This window comes from Neomonachus schauinslandi, chromosome 8 (assembly GCF_002201575.2).
Source record: "Neomonachus schauinslandi chromosome 8, ASM220157v2, whole genome shotgun sequence".
Classification (NCBI taxonomy): domain Eukaryota; kingdom Metazoa; phylum Chordata; class Mammalia; order Carnivora; family Phocidae; genus Neomonachus; species Neomonachus schauinslandi.
In genome coordinates, this window is record NC_058410.1 from 55,143,766 (window position 1) to 55,164,273 (window position 20,508).

The 20,508-nt window shown below is 41.6% G+C and overlaps 1 protein-coding gene across 2 annotated transcripts in view; it reads left to right on the forward strand.

Annotated features, from left to right (window-relative positions):
- The window catches only part of LOC110583178 (prolyl endopeptidase), a 180,045-nt gene that overhangs the window by 91,219 nt on the left and 68,318 nt on the right, over positions 1 to 20,508 (forward strand). For both annotated transcript variants that reach the window (XM_044917365.1, XM_021693230.2), the window contains exons 5-6: positions 1,105 to 1,314; positions 6,154 to 6,275. In XM_044917365.1, coding sequence (XP_044773300.1) covers positions 1,105 to 1,314; positions 6,154 to 6,275 — 332 coding nt within the window. The remainder of the gene's footprint in view (positions 1 to 1,104; positions 1,315 to 6,153; positions 6,276 to 20,508) is intronic.

The window sequence follows — 20,508 nt, forward strand, 5'->3', positions numbered from 1 at the left end:
TTTTTTATACATTTCAAATCAACATTTTTATTTAAATTTTTCCTGAAAATTTTCTAATTATATATAATTTATGTAGAATGAGAAGTATTTTCTCCACATTGCCTTCTAGATTCTTCTCTGTATTTATATACAGATGAGCCTCAATACTTCACAGCAGTTATAAAGGATTAATAAGTAGTTCTTGTGAAATCTTAATTACCACTAACAAATTCCATGTAAAACAGTAGGAAACCTCTGAAAATAGTTGGGTTTCTGAGAATAATTTTCAACCCCTGGTGAAGTTTAACAGACATTATAAGAGGAAATCTCCAGTGTCTGTGTGTGGTACCAGATGCTATCTATATATATTTTATATTTATAAGAGCCAATATAAACATAGAAAATTTCGCAACACACATTCCACAGTGATTAGAACATTCTGTCATGGACTTAAAGAATTAGACACGCATAACAGTTCGTAGATGGTGTTGCTTTTCTTTCTTTTTCATGGTTGCTTTTGGAATATGCTCTGTGTGAGCCTTCATTGCAACCCTCGGGCTTACCTGGGCTTGTGCTGGTCAGGTGGTGTAGACGACGTTAATTCTTGAGTGCCAGCAATGCTCAGAAAATGAGGTTGTAAAGAGTGATTCCAAATAGTTTGGAATCCATCCCAAAAATTACTTAATGGCTTCCGTTTAGTTCTGTTACATGGTATGTGTCATAATCCAGTCATTACTCGGAAAGCAGTTTCCTTATTCTTTTTCCCCTCCTCTTTAGAGTATAAATAAAATATGCTGAAATCTCAGATGAGCTCTGCTTTTAACTGAACTGCTCATTGAATTATAGGAATATAAACAGTGGAAGCATCTTAGAGGTCATATAATCTAGTACGTTTTTTACAGATGAAGAACCCAAGACCTGGAGAGGCGAGGACGCTTGTCCGGGCTCATGAGGTGAACTCCCGTGAGGCCTGGGCTCAGCCCCCAGAAGTCCTCACGACAGGCTCCCTGATCCGGCTGTTGCACGTATGGCAGAGAGCGTGTCAGGCAGCACGGAGGGCAGCGGGCAAGGCTAGGGGTCGTGTCCCCATGTGCACTGTGTGAGAATTTCTCCTGTGTCCCATAGGCTATGCCTTCAGTGAAGACGGGGAGTATTTCGCCTATGGTCTGAGTGCCAGTGGCTCAGACTGGGTGACGATCAAGTTCATGAAGGTTGATGGTGCCAGAGAGCTTCCAGATGTGCTCGAGAGAGTCAAGTTCAGCTGTATGGCATGGACCCATGACGGGAAAGGGATGTTCTATAACTCCTATCCCCAACAGGATGGAAAAAGTGACGGTAAGTGAAGATGGCAGCTGAAGCATCTTTCTCATGGACTAGAAGTGTGACTTCACATGACTTGAAAAGCTAAACCCTACGTAGAAGTTATTTGGTGTAGAACCAGGTTTCCTCAAAGGGCGCTGTATCCGTTAGCATTGTTGTATGACAGATCACCCCAAAACTTAGTGTTTTAGAATAATAACCATATTTCTTTTGCTTGGGAGTCTGTGGGTTGGCCAGGCAGTTCTTCTAGATTAGCTGAGTTCTGTCATGTGTCTGTGTTCAGCTGTGGGTCAGTTGGCCGATCTTGGCTTGGCTTTGTCAGGGGCTTTGACTCTGATCCTTTTGGTTTCTCATCCTCCAGCAGGCTAGCCCACTTGGTTTGCGTGGCAGCTCAGCAGGATTCCAAGAGGGAGAGTTGAAAGGCAGGAGCCTTTCGATGCCTGTGCTTGCTGCTGGCACTGCGTCGTGGTGCTGCATTCTGTTGTTGGCCGAAGCGAGTCATGGGGCCAGCCCCTGTCCAAGGGGTGGAGGAACAGATAGAAGGAACCAGGAAAAACTGGGCCATTATTGCAGTCAGTCCTTTACAAATATGTTATATCTCCCAAGGGGTCATGGAGAAGATGGATTTTTTTTTTCCATGAAACCTATTTAAATGATGTTGAGCGATTATAAAATTTTCCTACTGTGGTGATGGCATCTCTTCCTCTGATTAGAAGTTACAGGTTACTTGGTTTATCTTGACACTTTTCTCGTTGTGAATTTCTAGGACACACCTTTGTTCTTCTTTTCGGTTCTACAAAGGTCCTATTGTGTTCAAGCAGTCTCTTTCCCCCTTCACTCCTCATCTTTCCAGAAAGAAAGGCCCACGGACCTTGCATCTTGCTGTTGCAAGCTGTCAGCAGTCATCGTCTTCTTTCCACAATGGCCTGTAGCATTTTCCTGTTGCGTTGGTCTTTACAGATGGGTTTTACAATCCCTTTGTTGGAGGTTTGGAGCTGAGGTACAGAGGCTCAGTTACTTGTTAGAGGCCTGGGGCTGGTAAGAAGCACAGCTGATACAGTGCTTTCTGCTATATACGCTATCCCCTTATCGTGATCTGCTGTACCTTTCTTGTCTTTACATATGCTAGCTTTCTTTTCTGATTTCCCCCAGTTGAATTGGGAATAAGACTATAATTCTTTTCATCTCTTTTGGCTGTGTTCAGCTTTTGCTGCCTTTTGATTAGACTAGTGCAGTACCTTTTTTTTAATTCACCAGTGAACTACAAGAAGAGCTGATTTAAGAGTAGGCTTTCTTTTCAAGGATGTTGGCTAAAGAAAGTCATCTGGGCTCTGTACACTGAATTAGCTGCCTCTGTTAAGAGTGGTGCTGAGTGAGCGCCCAGGTGGCTCAGTCATTGGGCATCTGCCTTCAGCTCAGGTCATGATCCCAAGGTCCTGGGATCGAGCCCCACATCGGGATCCCTGCTCAGCGGGAAGCCTGCTTCTCCCTCTCCCACTCCCCCTGCTTGTGTTCCCTCTCTCGCTGTCTCTCTCTGTTGAAAAACAAATAAAATCTTTAAAAAAAAAAAAAGAGTGGTGCTGAGTTAGAAAATGGCTACTTCAAGTTCTGGGAGACCAAAAAAGTATTTCCCTGGCCATTTCTTGTTAGAGAACAATATTATTATTTTGTGAAAAACATGAAAATTATTATTTAAGCTCAGCTTTCAGTGGCAAAAACAGTAAAGATTAGTTACTATGATTGATTTCAGAAAGATAACATCTATTTCCAGCTGTAATTTGCTGCCCTCTTGTCGAGAAGACCTCAGCACCCTCTCAGGTTGTGTGCCCATGTGCTTCCCGGAAAACCCATGGAAAATCACCAAGTGCTGTAAAGCTTTCTTTTATATTGTGGTGTTATCTTACTTCTTTTTCATCATCCTGAAACCTTAGTACCTTTTTATAATGAAAAAAAAAGAATAGTTCAATCTCATAACATCTTCCCAAATCAACAAAAATGTGTGAATTACTTCCAGGGTGATACCCAGCCAATACTTAACATTAAAAAAGTGGGGGGAGAGAGAGTTTATCTTTTAGAGCATTTTTACGTTCACAGCAAAATTGAACAGAAAAGTACAGAGATTTCCCATACAGCCCCTACCCCCACACATGCAGAGCCTCCCCTATTATTAACATCCCTCACAGGAGTAGGTACAATCGATGAACCTCCACTGATACATCATAATCACCCAAAATGCAGAGCTTACGTTAGAGCTCGCTGTTAGTGTTGTATATTCCACGACTTTAGGCAAACGTAGAATGATATGTATCCACCATTATAATGTCATACAGAGTTTGACCACCCTCGGAATCCTCTTTTCTACCTGTTCATCCTCCCTGTCCACTAGCCTCTGACAACCACTGATCTCGCCTCTGTCTCCATTGCTTTGCCTTTTCCCAAACGTCATATAGTTGGAATCATACACTATGTAGCCTTTTTAGATTGGCTTCTTTCACTCGGTGCTATGCATGTCTTTTCATGGCTTGATAATCCATTTCTTATTAGCGCTGGATAGGATTCCTTTGTCTGGATATAGCACAGTTTCTTTATCCTTTCACCTATTTTTAAACCATTCAGCTATTGAAGGGTATCTTGATAGCATCCAAGATTTGGCAGTTAACAAATAAAGCCACTGTAAACATCTGTGTGCAGGTTTTTGTGTGGACATAAATTTTCAGATACTTTGGGTAAATACCAAGGAGAGTGATTGCTGGATTGTATTGTAAGAATATGTTTAGTTTTGTAAGAAACTGCAAAACTGTCTACCAAAGTGACTGTACTAGTTTGCATTCCCGCCAGCAATGAAAAAGGTCCTGTTGCTCCACATCCTCACCAGCATTTGGTGTTGCTATTATCCTGGATTTTGTCCATTCTAATAGGAGCACACTGGTATATTATTGTTTTAATTTGCATTTCCTTGGTGACATATGATGTGGACCATCTTTTCATATGCTTCTTTGCCATCTGCATATCATTTTTTTTTCTTTTTAGAGAGAGAAAACGCACAAACGCACAGGGGAGGGGCAGAGGGAGAGAGAGAATCCCAAGCAGTCTCCACAGTCAGCCGTGCGAAGCCCGCCGCAGGGCTTGATCTCACCACCCTGGGATCATGACCTGAGCCGAAATCAAGAGTCAGACGCTTAACCGACTGAGCTGCCCAGGCGCCCCTGCTTTAGTGAGGTTTCTGTTAAGGTCTTTGGCCCATTTTTTAATAGGGTGTTTGTTTTCTTTTTTTTTGAGTTTCAAGAGTTCTTTGTAAATTTTGGGTAACAGTCCTTTATCAGATATGTCTTCTGCAGATACTTTCTCCTAGTCTGTGAATTGTCCTATTCTCTTGACAGTGTCTTTCACAGAGCAGAATTTTTTTATTTTAATGAAGTCCAGCTTATTAGTTCTTTCTTTTGTGGATCATACCTTTGACATTGTATCTAAAAAGTCATTGCCAAACCCAAGGTCATCCTGATTTTCTCATATGTTATATTTTAGGAATTTTATAGTTTTGTGTTTACATTTAGGTTTGTGGTCCATTTTCAGTTAATTTTTTTGACAGGTACAGTCTGTGTCTAGATTCATTTTTCTGCATGTGGTTGTCTAGTTGTTCCAGCACCGTTTGTTGAAAAGGCCGTCTTTGCTCCTCTGGATTGCCTTAGCTCCTTTGTCAAAGACCAGTTGACTGTATTTACGGAGGTCCTTTCTGGGCTCTCTACTCTGTTCCATTGATTTACCTCTCTGTTCTTTTGCCAGTACCACACTGTTTTGATTACTTACAGTAGATCTTGAAGTCAGGTAGTGTTAGTCCTCCAACTTGGTTCTTTTCCTTCAATATTGTGTTGGCCATTCTGGGTTTTTTTCTCTTTCCATATAAACTTTAGGATCAACTCATCAATATCCACAAAATAACTTGCTGGGATTTTTATTGGAATTAAACTGTATCTATAGATCAAGTGGGGAAGAATTGACATGACAATATTGAGTATTCTTATTGATAAACATGGAGCATCTCTCCATTTATTTAATTCTTTTTTGATTTCTTTCATCAGTTTTGTAGTTTTTCTCATACAAGTCTTATACATATTTTATTAGAAATGTACCTAAGCATTTAATTTTGGGGGTACTAATGTAAATGGTATTGTGGTTTTTTAAAAAAATTTTATTTATTTATTTATTTTTAAGATTTTATTTATTTATTTGACAGAGAGAGACAAAGCGAGAGAAGGAACACAAGCAGGGGGAGTGGGAGAGGGAGAAGCAGGCTTCCCGCTGAGCAGGGAGCCCGATGCGGGGCTCGATCCCAGGACCCTGGGATCATGACCTGAGCCGAAGGCAGACGCTTAACAACTGAGCCCCCCAGGAGCCTCTAAAAAAATTTTTTTATTGAGCTATAATCAACATAGAACATTATATTAGATTTAGGTGTACAACCTAATGATTCAGTATTTATATATATTATGAAACAGTCACCACACAAGTCTCCATCACATCACCATACATAGTTACAAATTTGTTTTTTGTGATGAGAACTTTTAGCATCTTCTCTCTTAGCAACTTGTAAATATGCAGTACAGTATCATTAACTATTACTAACTATGGTCACCATGTTATATATTACATCCTTAATGATACTATATTTTTAATTTCAAATGCCACTTATTCATTGCTGGTATACAGGAAAGCAGTTAACTTTTGCATATTAACTTTGTATCCTACGACCAGGTAATTAACTTTTTAAACGCTTCTAGCATTGTGCAATATGGGTGGAATAGATTTTCTTAAAATTGCCAACTGCACTTCAGTATACATTTTTAACTCCTTCAGGTACAGAGACATCCACCAATCTCCATCAAAAGCTCTGTTACCATGTGTTGGGAACTGATCAGTCAGAAGATATTTTGTGTGCTGAGTTTCCTGATGAGCCTAAGTGGATGGGTGGAGCTGAGGTATGGTATTTCTGTGAGATTGCCCCATGAACTCGATGTCACATGGACTATGTATATGGATATTCTTGTTGTGTGATTTTTATAGATGTGCTAAGTCCTGTGAGTGAATATTCTCATGTTAAAAATATTGGTATTCAAATGGACTCTTAATAGTGAAGGTGATGATAAACCTTTTAACTGCAATTTCAACATAAAACCCTTAATACAAAGTAATACATGCTTATGGTTAAAAAAAAAAAAGTGAAAGTACAGTATCACATAAAGCAAATCGTGAACATTTTGAAATTCAGAATCTTATGTCTCAGAGGTGAGGAAAGTATCCTTCCAAAAAATTTTCTTTGTGTAAGTGAGAATGTGGGGGGGAGAGAGAGTATATGTTTTCCTTTTTTTAACCCAGCTTTCCTCTTTGTGCATATTGTTCACTTGTTTTTACTTTAAAATGTATATTTTCATACATTTTCCCATCTGATAGAAGGTCAGGTATTCCTTGGGAGTCTTGACCATAACAAAACTGTATTTGAAGTCTTTGAAGTTACTGGCCCAGATTTTATTCTGTATCTTGAGAATCAACTGTGAAAAGACTTAGAGGTACTTGGAGTAAAAATTTAACTCTTGTTAGTTCATTTCTGGGTATAAGAAGTATTTTTTAAAGAAAAGCATTCTGAATGTTTTGATATAGGTGGGCTGTTGGCCCATTTTTTAGTGGGAATGAGAAATCCACTAGAAAGTCTTTAGCTCATGGAGCCACTTACTTAGAACTTTGATAAAAAAGGAACATTTGATATTTGAACTTAGTCTCCTGGGTCTGGTTCACTGGGGGATAGAATAGTAACCCATAGTATTTTAGTTGATGTGCATTGATATACCTTATCCCAGATTGTTCTTATATTTATTTATTTTGTTTCCCTAGACCAGGGGTTGGCAAACTACTGCCTGCCTTCAGGCCACATTTGGCCTGCTGTCAGCTTTAATAAATAAAGCTTCATCAGAACACAGCCACACTGTTTGTTTCGTATTGTCTGGGGCTGCTTTCAGGCTGCAGTATCAGGGTTGAGTGGCTGCAAAAGGCTCCATGGCCCACAAAGCTGAAAATATTTACTTTCTGGCCCTTAATAGAAAAAACTTGCTAGACTTTAATGCAGCGTATTAAAAGTGAATTTATAGGACTTTTATGACCTGAAATTGTATCCTTTTTTCACGCTTTTTCCTTCTCACTGAAGTGCCCCCCCCGCCCATGAACTTTCCTTGTGTAGTTACTATTGTCATTTTTTCACCTGTTTGTTTTTAATGGCTTTCTGACTCTATTTGTAGACTGTTTCTACTGTTTCCTTCTTAGTTCAGCTTCTCCTCCTGCCTAAGTCTTCTGGTTACTATGGATAATAGGTGTTGGTTTGTAAAATAATACACATTTTTACTGTCACCTGAGTGAAACATTAAGGAAGATGAATATGCTACCAAACAATGTTTTAATGTCAGATCATGTGTTTCTCTTTATCTTTTTGGAGGGAAGGTATTGATGGGGAAAACCTAAAATAATGTATTTTAATAATCAGTTTTATTCCCCCTGGGATTCTTCATCATAAAATCAAAGACATTCCTAGAGAAGTTTTTATACTTCAAAGCTAATAATTTCATTACAGCAGACCCATTTTAATCAAGGTAAGTGTATTTGGTTGATATAGTAACATGGATACTGAAAATAAATGCCAGAATATTTATGTAATTTAGCACATTGGTCTAAAAGGAAACAAGCTTTATAGTAGAACGTGCGAGGAGCTCAAGTTGCTTGGATCTCTCTTAGTGTTTGGTTGAAGCAGTTAGGTTTTTGGTTGGTTGGTTTGTTTTCTTTACTTTTAAATTGTGGTAAAATATAATAACAAAATTTACTGGTTTAATCATTTTTAAGTATAGAGTTAAGTGGCATTAAATACACTGACATTATTGTGCAACTATCACCACCATATATCTCCAAAACTTTTTTCATCTTGCAAAACTGAAACTGTCCCCATTAAGCAGTAACTCCCCATCTCCCCTGCTCCCCCTGTTCCCTGGCAACCATCCCTCTCCTTTCTGTCTCTCTGTGTTGCACTATTCTAGGTGTCTCATATAAATGTCATCATACAGTATTTATCCTTTTGTGACTGGCTGTTTGACTTAGCGTGAAGTCCTTAGGTTCATCCATGTTGTAGCATGTGTCAGAATCTCCTTCCTTTTTATAGTTGAATAATATTCCATTGTGGGTATACACCATATTTTATTCCTTCATCTGTTGATGGACACTTGGTGTGTTTCCATAGCATTATTGTGAGCACCCAGTTTTTTAAAATACAGTGAAGGGCGCCTGGGTGGCTCAGTCAGTTAAGCATCCGATTCTTGATTTTGGCTCGGGTCATGATCTCAGGGTCGTGAGATCGAGCCCCGTGTTGGGCTCCTCGCTGGGCGTGGAGTCTGCTTGAGATTCTCACTCTCCCTCTCCCCCTCCACCCCTACTCGCTTGCTCATGCTCTCTCAAAAAAATAAAAAATAAAAATATAGTGGAGATATATATGTATTTAACATATGTGCATTCAATTCTACTAGGAAAGTGAAAAGAAAAGCAGATTTAAGTAGTTGATGTGATCCTTCTACCATTCATTAAAAAGATGTTCACTCTATGTAAATTATCTAATATAATCTTTACCAAAGCCTCGAAAAGGAGGTGATCATTCCATTGCATGGACGAAGTGAAATGCCTGCCAGAGAGATTAACTTGCAAGCCCATGGCTGGAACTTGCCTGCTGAGTGTGTTAGACCCCACAGCCTGTGTCTTCCTAACCACGTGCACTCAGCCTCTCTGGTCTAAAGGAAAGAAGTCTTGCAGTAACGGCAGCAAAGACTGTCGAAAGGATGGCAGTAATGGAAGGGATGCATCTGTACTGCACAGAAGTAGTAAAGTTGTTAAAAAACTAAAGGGACATAGATGGTGGGTCCTAAGGAACTTTGTATTGGATCAGAGCCTAATAGTGAATGATGCAGAGGAAGTCTGCGAAAACCAGCAGTCTTGGTAAGCACACACTGGGTGTAGTCTTCCTTGAAGCTGTATTCCAGCTACTTGGATGTCTTGTTACAACGGGTGACAGACACCCACCAGGTGCCCGGGTTGGTTGCTTCATGACCACGCTCTTGATGCGTGGTATTTTTCAAGTAGTTGCTTTGGGGATCATCATTTTGAACCCAGTATTTTGTTAATACCTTTAACACTTTAACAGTGACTGAATAGAGAACTAGTGTTACAGTGATGGTGTACTATCACAGAAATTCGGACATTTTATCCTCGTCCTGTCGGTGCAGCCTTGGACACTTCCCTTGTCTCCAGATCTCTTTCCTTCATTTCCCCTGGGGCCTTTTCAGCTCTGAAAGTCTATGGACAGAGGCTTCAGCACAACATCTCACCGACCCTGACGCAGGCTTCCTGGGTGAGGAGGTAGCTGCTGGATGTGAGAGCAACTTGGGCTTTGTGGGTGTGGTTGGGGTGGGCGGCCAGCTGAGCTTGTGGACGTGTGTGGATTTCTCCGGCGAGCTGCCATACTCCTCCCTTTGGGCTGCTGCAGTCCAGGTTCACTGAGGACTTCCCTTTGAATCCTAGACACTGTCTCCTTATGACTCCTTTTCCTTCATAGATGCCTCCTCTGCCTTCCTGCATGGACAGGTCTTCTTGCCTTGAGCAGTCCATCACGTACAACCAGGAAGCAGCTTTAGTGTTTCCATCATTGCCCGTGACACCATCTGCCCCAGGATGACTGACGTCCATCTAGCAGAAACCATAGCTTTCAGGACATTTTGGAGTATTAGAACTGTTACGAAGGATCCACTGCAGTCCAAAGCAAAATATTAGTCTCTTCAATTTACATGCTTCTTCCCTCTGCCCAGCTCCTGTTTGGTGAGCACATGGGGGACTGGCAGGGGAATAGGGACTACTCAACCCCCTGGTTGGTGGTTTATTTATTTATTTTTTTCCATACAAAGACTTTATTCAAGATATCCTCAAACTAGCACAGCCCAAATACCCATTATCAAGTGCATGAATGAATGAATGAATTGTGGTACATCTCTACAATAGAATAGTACTACTCAGCAGTAAAAAGGAACAAACTGTTGATATATTCAACAACAGGGATGAATCTCAAAATAATTCGGCTCAGTGAAAGCCAAAGAAAGGAGTACACAGGACTACAGAGTGTTTGATTCCATTTATAGAACGCTCTGGAAAAATGCAGACTAGTCTGTAATGGCATAAAACAGATCAGTGGTTGCTTGGGGACGGGGCTGGGGAACAGGAGGGAGGGGATATGAAGGCGCAGGAGGAAACTCTGGAGGATGATCAGACTGGGACACTGGGATTGACGTTTTCCAGGTGAGGCCATTCTGAGCAATGGACAGCATCTCCAATTCTCTCCCCTCGGTTATTCATTGTGGATTAGTTTCTCCAGCGACCTTGCAGGGAGGAGGAGTTGGAGGAGGGGAACGGGGTTCTTGCTCCTCCAGAGCTTTTTGTCGGTGTCTGGTTGCCACCATCTGCTTGCAGTCATGACTGGTATCTTGGTGCCGGCTCCCTCATGGCATCCTTTTGTAGTGAGATACCCTCCATTCTGGGAACCTGTGTGCTGTTCTCTGTGGTGGATAATAAACTCTGGCTCACATTTGTTTTGCCTTCCAAGGCTTCTGCTCCCAGCAGGATTCCCTCCGTAGCTCCCCTCTTCCATCCTTTTTCTGCCAGGACCTTTCAAGATGACTGGAGGGAGGCTACCTTCCTGGTGTCTCTTGTTCTGAGGGAAGCGACCTCCATGGGTTGCTCCATCCTGGAAGGGCGGGTGCTGGTCACCACTGCTCTCCTCACCTGCCAGCCGGGGGCCTCCTCCCTCAGTCCCTGCAGCTCCCTCATGCCCCCTGGGGTAACATGACACCTGTCTAGCATTGGGCTTCTAGAGGGACAGTGGTGTCAATTATTTAAGATAGACTATAAGGCTTTACCTGGAAGGCAGGATTGTGGGGGAATAGAAATTGTTTTAAAAGATTGTACTAGATCCAAAAAAAAAAAAATTCCCTTTATTTTAAAGTAATTCCCAGAGCATTTGGGGGGGGGTGGGTGCAGAAACAAGGAGATCAAGTATTTTGAGGCACTTTTCCCAGCAGAGGGTGCTCTAGAATGAAGATTCTGAAAATGTGTCAAGTACCTTTAGAAAGGACTAAGGGGAAAATGCCCAGCCTCTTTGTGACTGTCTAGCTGAATTCTATATTGAGAACCTAATTCTGTCTTAACCAAGTTTTGAAAACGGGGCTTCTTTTTTACAAAGGTAATCCTAATCTTGATGTTTATCACGTATCTCTATAGCCATTTTTATATGTTCACTTGTGATCCCTAGTTGTTCAAGTATGTGTATATTTGTGTAGACGTTTATATATTATATGTATATATTAACATGTAAAATCACTGCCTGATGCTTGACTCCGTGGGCACACAGTGAGCGTTAGTTTCCTTCCCCTCCCCTCCCCCTGCTGAGGTTCGTGCACGTGAAGACCCTCGAGGCCTGGTGTGCACCCAGCTTTGCCTCACAAAGCATAGACGGCCTAGGTGTCTGGGTGTCCCTCAGGGAATTCTGCCTCACCTGCCCCTCACTCACTGGAAAGCGCTGGCTGGGAGCAGTCATTGTTCAGCAGCCCTCTTCCTGGTCAGCATACTTCATGCATCTATTCTCCGGGGGCCCAGGAAGCCATTGGCGTGGTGCACCCCGGTGCTAGGGCCAGGCGATCCTCGGGAGCACAGACCGGCATGCTCTGGCCCTTTGGAAGATGTTCTTGTTGTAGTCAACTCTTCTATTTATAAACACTTTACAATATTGCCAAGGGGCTTGGGGCTCATGACACAATTTCCATCATGTTCCGTTTGTCTGTCGTTTTAAAGACCCTTTGTCCTCCTGACCTGAGCTGGCGGCTGCCAATGTGTTATCGGTGAGTCTTCATTTCCTTGTGCTGTGCCGGAGAGCCTGTATTTTCCCCCCAACTCCCAGAGCGGCTGAGTGCTTGTCTTTCTGTCGGTCCCGGGGTGGATTCCCAACCTGGCTGTGCGTGTCCGTGGCTCATCACCCGGGTCCTCTCTCTCATCAGCACCGCAAGGCGTGATAATATCCATCACTGATCCATGCTGATTAGTAGCGGGTGGGAAAATCCCAGCACATGGTGGGGAAGAAAAGTCAGGAAGCCACACAACAGACTGGAATTTGAGTAAAGCTAGAAAGCAGTGCCGCTCTGTATACGTGGAACAGCTCCTGACAGGAGAGAGTTGGTTTTGGTAGCAGTAGGGTTGGAGTTGCTGATCAGTCGCTTCTCCCCTGACCCCTCTTGGCCAGTAAGGGAGAAAAGAAAACAAACAGTAGATTCTTAAACAACAGTAGCGGCTCTATCATGTGAAGATCTATGTTACTCGTTTCACTTTGAACGCGGGTTTTCCGCCCCCCTAAAATCTTCTGGCATACTGAGGAAGGAACACATCATATAGGATTTGGGTCGATTTCGGTTTTCGCCCACTGCTGTAGGACCACACTGTATTGGGAAAGCTGCGTGCTCTGTTGAATGACGACCTGTTGGGAGATGTTTATGCTAACACACATCACATGAACCTATGACTAACCCTGTCCGTGTGTACTACGCTACTCCTATTGTTATACAACCCCATAATGAGTCCCGTTAGTGAGAAGCCATCATTGTAGGTGATTAGTTTGACTTTTAAAAGTTTTCCCAGATTAAGTTTTGGAAACATACTTAATATTAAAGAGATGATGTTGTGATTCACTACTATTATGAAAGGAATCCAAAAGAGACCATGAAATAAAATGGATAAAGTTTCCTGCTCTGAGAGGAACATGAATAACTCCCAAAGCTATTAAAACCCATTTTCATTTCTTTTGTTAATGTTCCAGACAATTTTAAGTCTCACTGCTTTTTAGGATACTTTTTTTAATATACACAATTCTTTTGTCATAATATGTAAAAGGAATACTTTCCTCAATTTGAAAAAGTGCATGTAGATTCAAATGATGAAAAAAAAACTTTATTTACTTCGTGTTGGATTCCAAGTGGAAATTAGTATATGTACCAAAGAAATTTCATGTCTGTGGAGATTTGGTTATTAACACAAGACCACATGACTGGGGCTCAGTAGCTCTCACATAAAATAGCTTATGAGCTGTTCTTTGAAAATGATAATATGTTTGGGGCGCTTGAGTGGCTCAGTCAGTTAAGTGTCTGCCTTCGGCTCAGGTCATGATCCTGGGGTCCTGGGATCCAGCCCTGTGTTGGGCTCCCTGCTCAGCGAGGAGCCTGCTTCTCTCTCTCTGTCAAATAAGTCAAATCTTTTTTAAAAAAAGAAAAATAATATGTTCGATGAAAGTCCACATCATTATACACACACACACACACACACACACATAAATATTGGCTATGTGTCCTTGTTGTTTTGAAAAACACCTTTGGAGGGGCACCTGGGTGGCTCAGTTGGTTAAGCATCTACCTTCGGCTCAGGTCATGATCCCAGGGTCCTGGGAAGAATCCCACATCGGGCTCCCTGCTCAGTGGGGAGTCTGCTTCTCTCTCTGCCCTTCACCCCACTCTCTCTCGCTCTCTCTCTCTCTCTCAAATAAGTAAAATCTTTTAAAAAATGAAAAAAACACCTTTGTAGATAAATGATGGGGAGTTTACAACATTAAGTGATCTTCTGTTCATTTTCTCTTAACATGAGATGCATAAAGAAAAGTTAGTTGATTCAGGTCATTTAGAAAGCCCACCTGTTCTTATTGTATAGTATTGAGACTGAGAATAGCCAAATTCAATGAATTTAAAATTTTTATAATACTAGTAATAGTAATAACAACATAGGTTTATTGTTTAAAATAAACTACAAAGATCCCATTTTCCAGAAAAACTGCTTTTTTATTCTAAAAATAGAATATTGTCATATTCTATTTCACACTCATTTCTGTAAATTCATTAAAAAAAAAAATGAATGGATGATAAAGCTGATAACATGTAAATATGGAGCAGCTATGATCCAGACTCTGGTCTGAATGGATCACTGTCACACCTATGTGAGGCATTGACTGAAGACATTTGATAAAAACATATTATTTGGGACTAGATTCTCCTGAGGTGTTTTCCGGTTGCTGCTTATCTTTTTAAATTCTGTGGTGGTATGGCTCCTGGGTTTGTAGAGATTATATCCTGGATGTGCTGAATCATGTGAATTTTGTGTTTGTTGGAGCAGCATATGTGAACCTAACAGAATAAAGTACAAAATACATACTCCATTTTACAGTTTGAGGTCTGTCAGGGTTTCCTTATATCATCACCTCAGTGTAGCATAATACCACAATATACACAACTGAAATTTCTTAGTGAATTAATGTGGCTTCTTTAATGAAAGTGTAAAGTCTGATAACCCCATACCTTATGCCCTTTTGGTAAGTGTCAGTGAGTATGGCAGCCAATTCCTGGATCCCCTCTTCAAAAATGGAAGCCAACACTTACGAAGGTTTTCTCCAGTACCACAAAATATGCCAAGCTGAGAAACCACAAAGGCTAGATGGTAGCACTTCTTTCCACACTCCTCTGGCCTCCTTTTGGGGGAGTTTTCCTCAATCAGGGCTCTCAGTGGCTAAAGATGAGGGAGGTTGGGAGTTCTCAGCCTCACCGATTCATAGTGCTGAGGCACATTCTTCCATAAGCACCTTATCGGCAGTCAGGTTGTTAACTGCTGACTCTTGTTTCATTTCTAGAGGATGAACTAGGAGAAGCGCATTGTTTGTTGGGCCTGCCCCGGAGACTGCGTGGAAGCATAGTAGTCGTAGGCTGTGCCAGGTTACACACTGCGTGTGCACAGGGTATTGTGATGCTTTGCATGCTGTCACAGGCCAGGGTCCTTGGAAAGCGGGCCGGAAGTTGAACGGGAGTGCTTTCAGGACCTGTGCGCGGAGCGAGGGCAGAGAGGAAGGAGTTGAACTGTCATGCGGTCATTACAAAGACCTCAGCCAGTCCCACAGCAAGCTCTCAGGCTGGGCTGGCCTTCAGCATTTTCCTGACTGGGGGCTTTATACCCTTGAGTTAGTCAGTCATTACATGTGGGAAGAACCTGAAAGGATTTGTGACCTTGGGAGAGGTGGTTCTCTCCGACCCGGGGACAGGCCTGGCGGTTCTCAGCCGAGCACTGCCCGCTCCTGGCACCTGGCAGACCACAGCGGCCACCGCGTATGCTGCCGTCCAGTGGCAGGCTATACGCTTGAGAGTGAATATAGGTAGCTCGCAGGTGTGTCAGTGTAGTTCTGGGAACCAGATAGCTACACCCCTGTAGCAGTTGTAAGAAGGCCAAATTCAAGCAACCATTTTGAGAGGAATTCTGCATCTCTTTTAAAATCACTTAAGGACCATCCCTCCCCCAAAGCCGCCTCAGAGCTCACTCCTCCTCCACCTCCCCTCCCTGTTAGCCGCCCTTCTCTGCACTCCCTTCATACTCGGCACTTCTCGCTATTCATGTTCTATAATGTTCATCTGTGTGCACGTGCGTGTCCATCTCTCTCTCCCATCTGAGCACGAGCTCTTCGAGGCCCTGTGCTATTGATCTGTGTGTTTTAGAACCTGGTTCAGCAGTGGCCGGCTCTCAGTAAATGTTGGCTAAATAAACGGCCTCCGCCCCGACTCCCCGAATAGTGGCCGGCTGTGTTTGATGGCATATGTTAAATCATGTCCTGTTAAAACCAGCCACTGTGGTGACAGTAGAGGTGTCCAGCCCCACCCACCCCAGAAGCAAGGGAGCTGGGGCTGGGGCAGCTTTTGCATTTGTTTCTCTCTGTTGAGGTTTGCCTGTTATGGATAATGAAAGGCTAAATGGGTAAAGAATGGTTATTTATGAGTAAATAAAGAATGATAGTTTTAAGGGGTGCCTGGGTGGCTCAGATAGTTAAGCGTGTGCCTTAGGCTCAGGTCATGATCCCAGCATCCTGGGGTCGAGCCCCACATCAGGCTCCCTGCTCAGCGGGGAGCCTGTTTCTCCTTTTCCCTCTGCCTCTCTCCCTGCTCCTTCTCTTTCTCTCTCTCTCTCTCTCTGTGTCTCAAATAAATAAATAAAATCTTTAAAAAAAAAAAAAAAAAGAGGGGCGCCTGGGTGGCTCAGTCGTTAAGCATCTGCCTTTGGCTCAGGTCATGGTCCCAGGGTCCTGGGATCAAGCCCCGCATCGGGCTCCCTGCTCCGCGGGAAGCCTGCTTCTCCCTCTCCCACTCCGGCTGCTTGTGTTCCCTCTCTCGCTATATCTCTCTCTGTCAAATAAATAAAATCTTTAAAAAAATAAAGAATGATAGCTTTAAGGGGCGCCTGGGTGCCTCAGTCGGTTAAGCGTCTGCCTTCGGCTCAGGTCATGATCCTGGGGTCCTGGGATCGAGCCCCACATCGGGCTCCCTGCTCAGGGGGGAGTCTGCTTCTCCCTCTCCCTCTGCCTCCCCCCCATGCTCTCTCTCTCCTTCTCTCTCAAATAAATAAATAAAATCTTAAAAAAAAAAAAAAAGATAGCTTTCATCCCTGTTGGTATTATTTGGAATGCAGTTACTGGATTTCATATCTGCAAATGTAAATATTCAATTTACAGTAATTCTTAGAATTTTTTGTTAATTAATATTTATTTACATAAAAGGTAGATTTTCATGAAATAAGATCATTTTGACTTAAGGAAAATTTGTCTAAAAAATACAGATATAAAGTAGAAGAAAGCTGTGAAAAGCACAGATTCAAGAATTACATCTTTTATAATTGGTCAGACTAGTATTATTCCAACCTTGTTGCAATAAATCAGTGCTTTTGAATCAGATTAATTGCTTCCAGAGAACACAGTTATTCTAGTTGATACCATATTGTTTAAAGAAAAAAATAATATTTTGTGAACGGGAGTTTATAGTGTTTCATGAAGGCCTGATGGGGCCCTTGGCTCACCTGTTTATCTGTTTTCTTTTTATCTGGAATTTAGAAAAGTCACTTAAAAAAAAAGGTTTTATTTATTTATTTGTCAGAGAGAGAGAGCACAAGCAGGGGCAGCAGCAGAGGGAGAGGGAGAAGCAGGCTCCCCACTGAGCAAGGAGCCTGATGTGGGACTCGATCCTAGGACCCTGGGATCATGACCTGAGCCAAAGGCAAATGCTTAACCACCTGAGCCACCCAGGTGCCCCAGAAAAGTCACTTTTTTTCTGTTGAATGCAAGTGTCCTCCTCATCAACAGTATTTTTCTCTCCTCTTCCCAGTGATTTCCAAAATCACCATTTTTATAGTCTGAATGTGAAGCTGTGGTTAATAAATGTACATTGTTACAATTTTAGTGGAAGAAGGTGTATTTCTAACCTGTGTATTTTAGGACAGCAATGACACTTATAAATGATTTTGAAATCTGAGACTTTGAGCACTTGAAAATTCAGAATTGTTTCCAGTTTAGCAAATCTGCTTGGTGGCTATGAACCTCACTGGGTTGTGATGAAGAGAGTTACAGTGAAAAAGACAGACTTAATTGGCATCCCGACCAGCAGTGTACCTTGGGACTTCGTGCCTTAGATTAAATATAAACTGCTACAATATTTAGTCCAGCCAGAAATGCTGAGAACAGCTCATTAGACGTGCTCGAGACAACTGTCATCAAAGGTTTGGTGTGGTTCTTGCAGTGAGTTTTACAGCCCTGTTTTTCCGTCGGCTGAATCACTATAACTGAAATTAACCATCATTTATTATCAATATAGCATGACTTTAAACACTAAGCTATAAAAATTCCGTATTCATTTAAAGGATAAGAGAACAAAACTCTGAAGTATTAATAAGGCTGCTTTTCATTACATTTGATGAAGTTATGATTGTAAGGTTGCTTGACGATATTCATGTAGGATCGATTAAAAATAAGGTGGAACTGAAATTCTAGACATGAGTTTATTAACTATGTATATGGAAAGCTTAAGGAAAACATATGAAAGCCTAGAAACAGGATATATATAACTCCCAAAGCAGTCAAAGAAGGGACAATGTTCATAAAGAAGTTTATAATGCAGTACCAAGAGGAAAGAAGGGGAAACTCTCCGGTGAATAGCATACTTGAAATTAAGAAAATGGAAGCCAGTACCTCAGCAATAACAGTTAAAGGAAATGCAATATAGATTCTTAGGTTGGATTCTTTAAACTCAGTCAAGTCTAGTGTTATTTGCAAGAGACCCACTTAACATTATGACAGGTAAGTTGGAAATATAGTGAGGATGAGAATGAAGAAAAGAATTAATGGAAATCAGAAGTTTATAATAGGATTCTCCAAAACCGTTTGACAATCTTTGAAAAGACTCTAAGGAGCCTAGCAAAAGATGGAAGAGAGAGAATGCACCTGCAGCATTAGACATTATGTGTAGTTTGTGGCAAAAACCCATACAGCAAAATATGGTTCATGTTTGTTAAGGGAAACTGCTTCTGAACTCAGAAAAAATGTCACCAGGAAAGAGTGGCCAAATTAAACAGGACTTTCTAGAATCTTTGATAAAACTATAACTTACTTGGAATTCTCCTTCTGTTTCTCAAGTACAGATTATCTCTGTGCTTTAGAACAGTCTTTTTCTGAGAAAGAGATGTTCAACTTACAACATCCCGTGTGCTGCCAAGTGTTTAACAATGCTGGGCACTTTAGACATGCATAGTCATTATGATTAATTTATAAATGCAAAAGAACTTGACTGAAACAGCTGGTCTACCAAAATGAACCTGTAGATAGAAAGTGAATGGACATTTTCGGAGAGCTGGAATCTAATTCCTACAAGTCTAAGCACTTGCTGCTGCTAGGAAGTAAAATCTGAAGTATTCCATGCTCAGGCACTCTTGTGTAGATGACATTTAGCTCGGTATCATCACATTGCACTGATAGAAGGAATCAGTATATGTGGGCTTGATGAGAGCAGCGCAGCAAGTCAGAGTGAATGTTTGACAGTTTCACCTCTGCATAAGAGAAAAGAAGCATGCTCCAAAGGCTGCAGGTAGTTCACAGAAGTTTTACTGGAATAGAAAACAGAAACAGTAAAAATGCCTTACTGTATAATGAGATGGAAGGAAATATATCATTGTTATATTCTTTATGAATCATGGGTATCATCTTTTAAATTAATTCCATATTAATTACATTCTTAATTCTTATATCTGTGCATTTCAAGCATGCACAATAATATACTCTTAAAAGTGTAATTGTCCAATTAAAAATTAGTTTAAAAAAATAAAAACATAATGACGGGTATTTGCCTCTGGCCTTGGCAGTGTCACTAGTCCTAGAGCAGCCCTCCTGCCATAAACAGCGAGAAAAGTACACAAAATAAAGCAGTCATTTGCAGATACGGTCAGCAGGCACTGCTGGACCATCATCTATAAGAGAAGCAAGTCCTGTGATTGCCCCATCTTTCTGCCTTTCTGGAGATATTTTCTGGAGTTTGGCACAAGGAGAGAGGAGCCCCCAGAGTATTGCAGTCTCCCCGAACTTAGTATCCAAAGAATTCAGGAAGACTGAAGCCACTGGAATTTGCAGGCAGAGTATCAGAAGGAGGGAACTACCACTAAGAGTCCCGGAATTCTGCCTTGGTCTCCCTTTGTGACTTTGCTGACCATTAAGTAGTATGTGCATAGGATGAGACTCCATGATTCAGGCTAGCAACTACCAGGGAGCTATAAGCCGACTACTACCAGAGGTTTAACAAGTCTGGGAGACTGCCACTTTCTGACCAAAATGGAAAGACCTTGTGAACACCCAGGGTATTCACCAGCAACCCCAGAAAGGCCACACCTTTCCAGTGGGGCTGGAACAAGCTTGAGAACAAACAAACCTCCAATGGATCAAACTTGAGAACAAGCCTCCAATGGATCAAGCTGATCCACTAACAAATTAACTGCCTCAAAACTTTTTAAAGGAAGACAAAAGCAAACAAGTAAAAAAAAATCCAGACAACGTTCAAAATGTGTAGAATCCAATTTTTAAAAGTTGCTAAATATGTAAAGAAGCAGAAAAATGTGACTTTTAACCAGGAGAAATAGTAGCCAATGAAACAGACTCAGAAATGACAGGTAGTAGAACTACCAGACAGGGACTTTTTAAAAGCTATTATAAAATAATATTTAAAGGATTTGAGAAAATGTTAATATAATGAACAAAGAAATAAT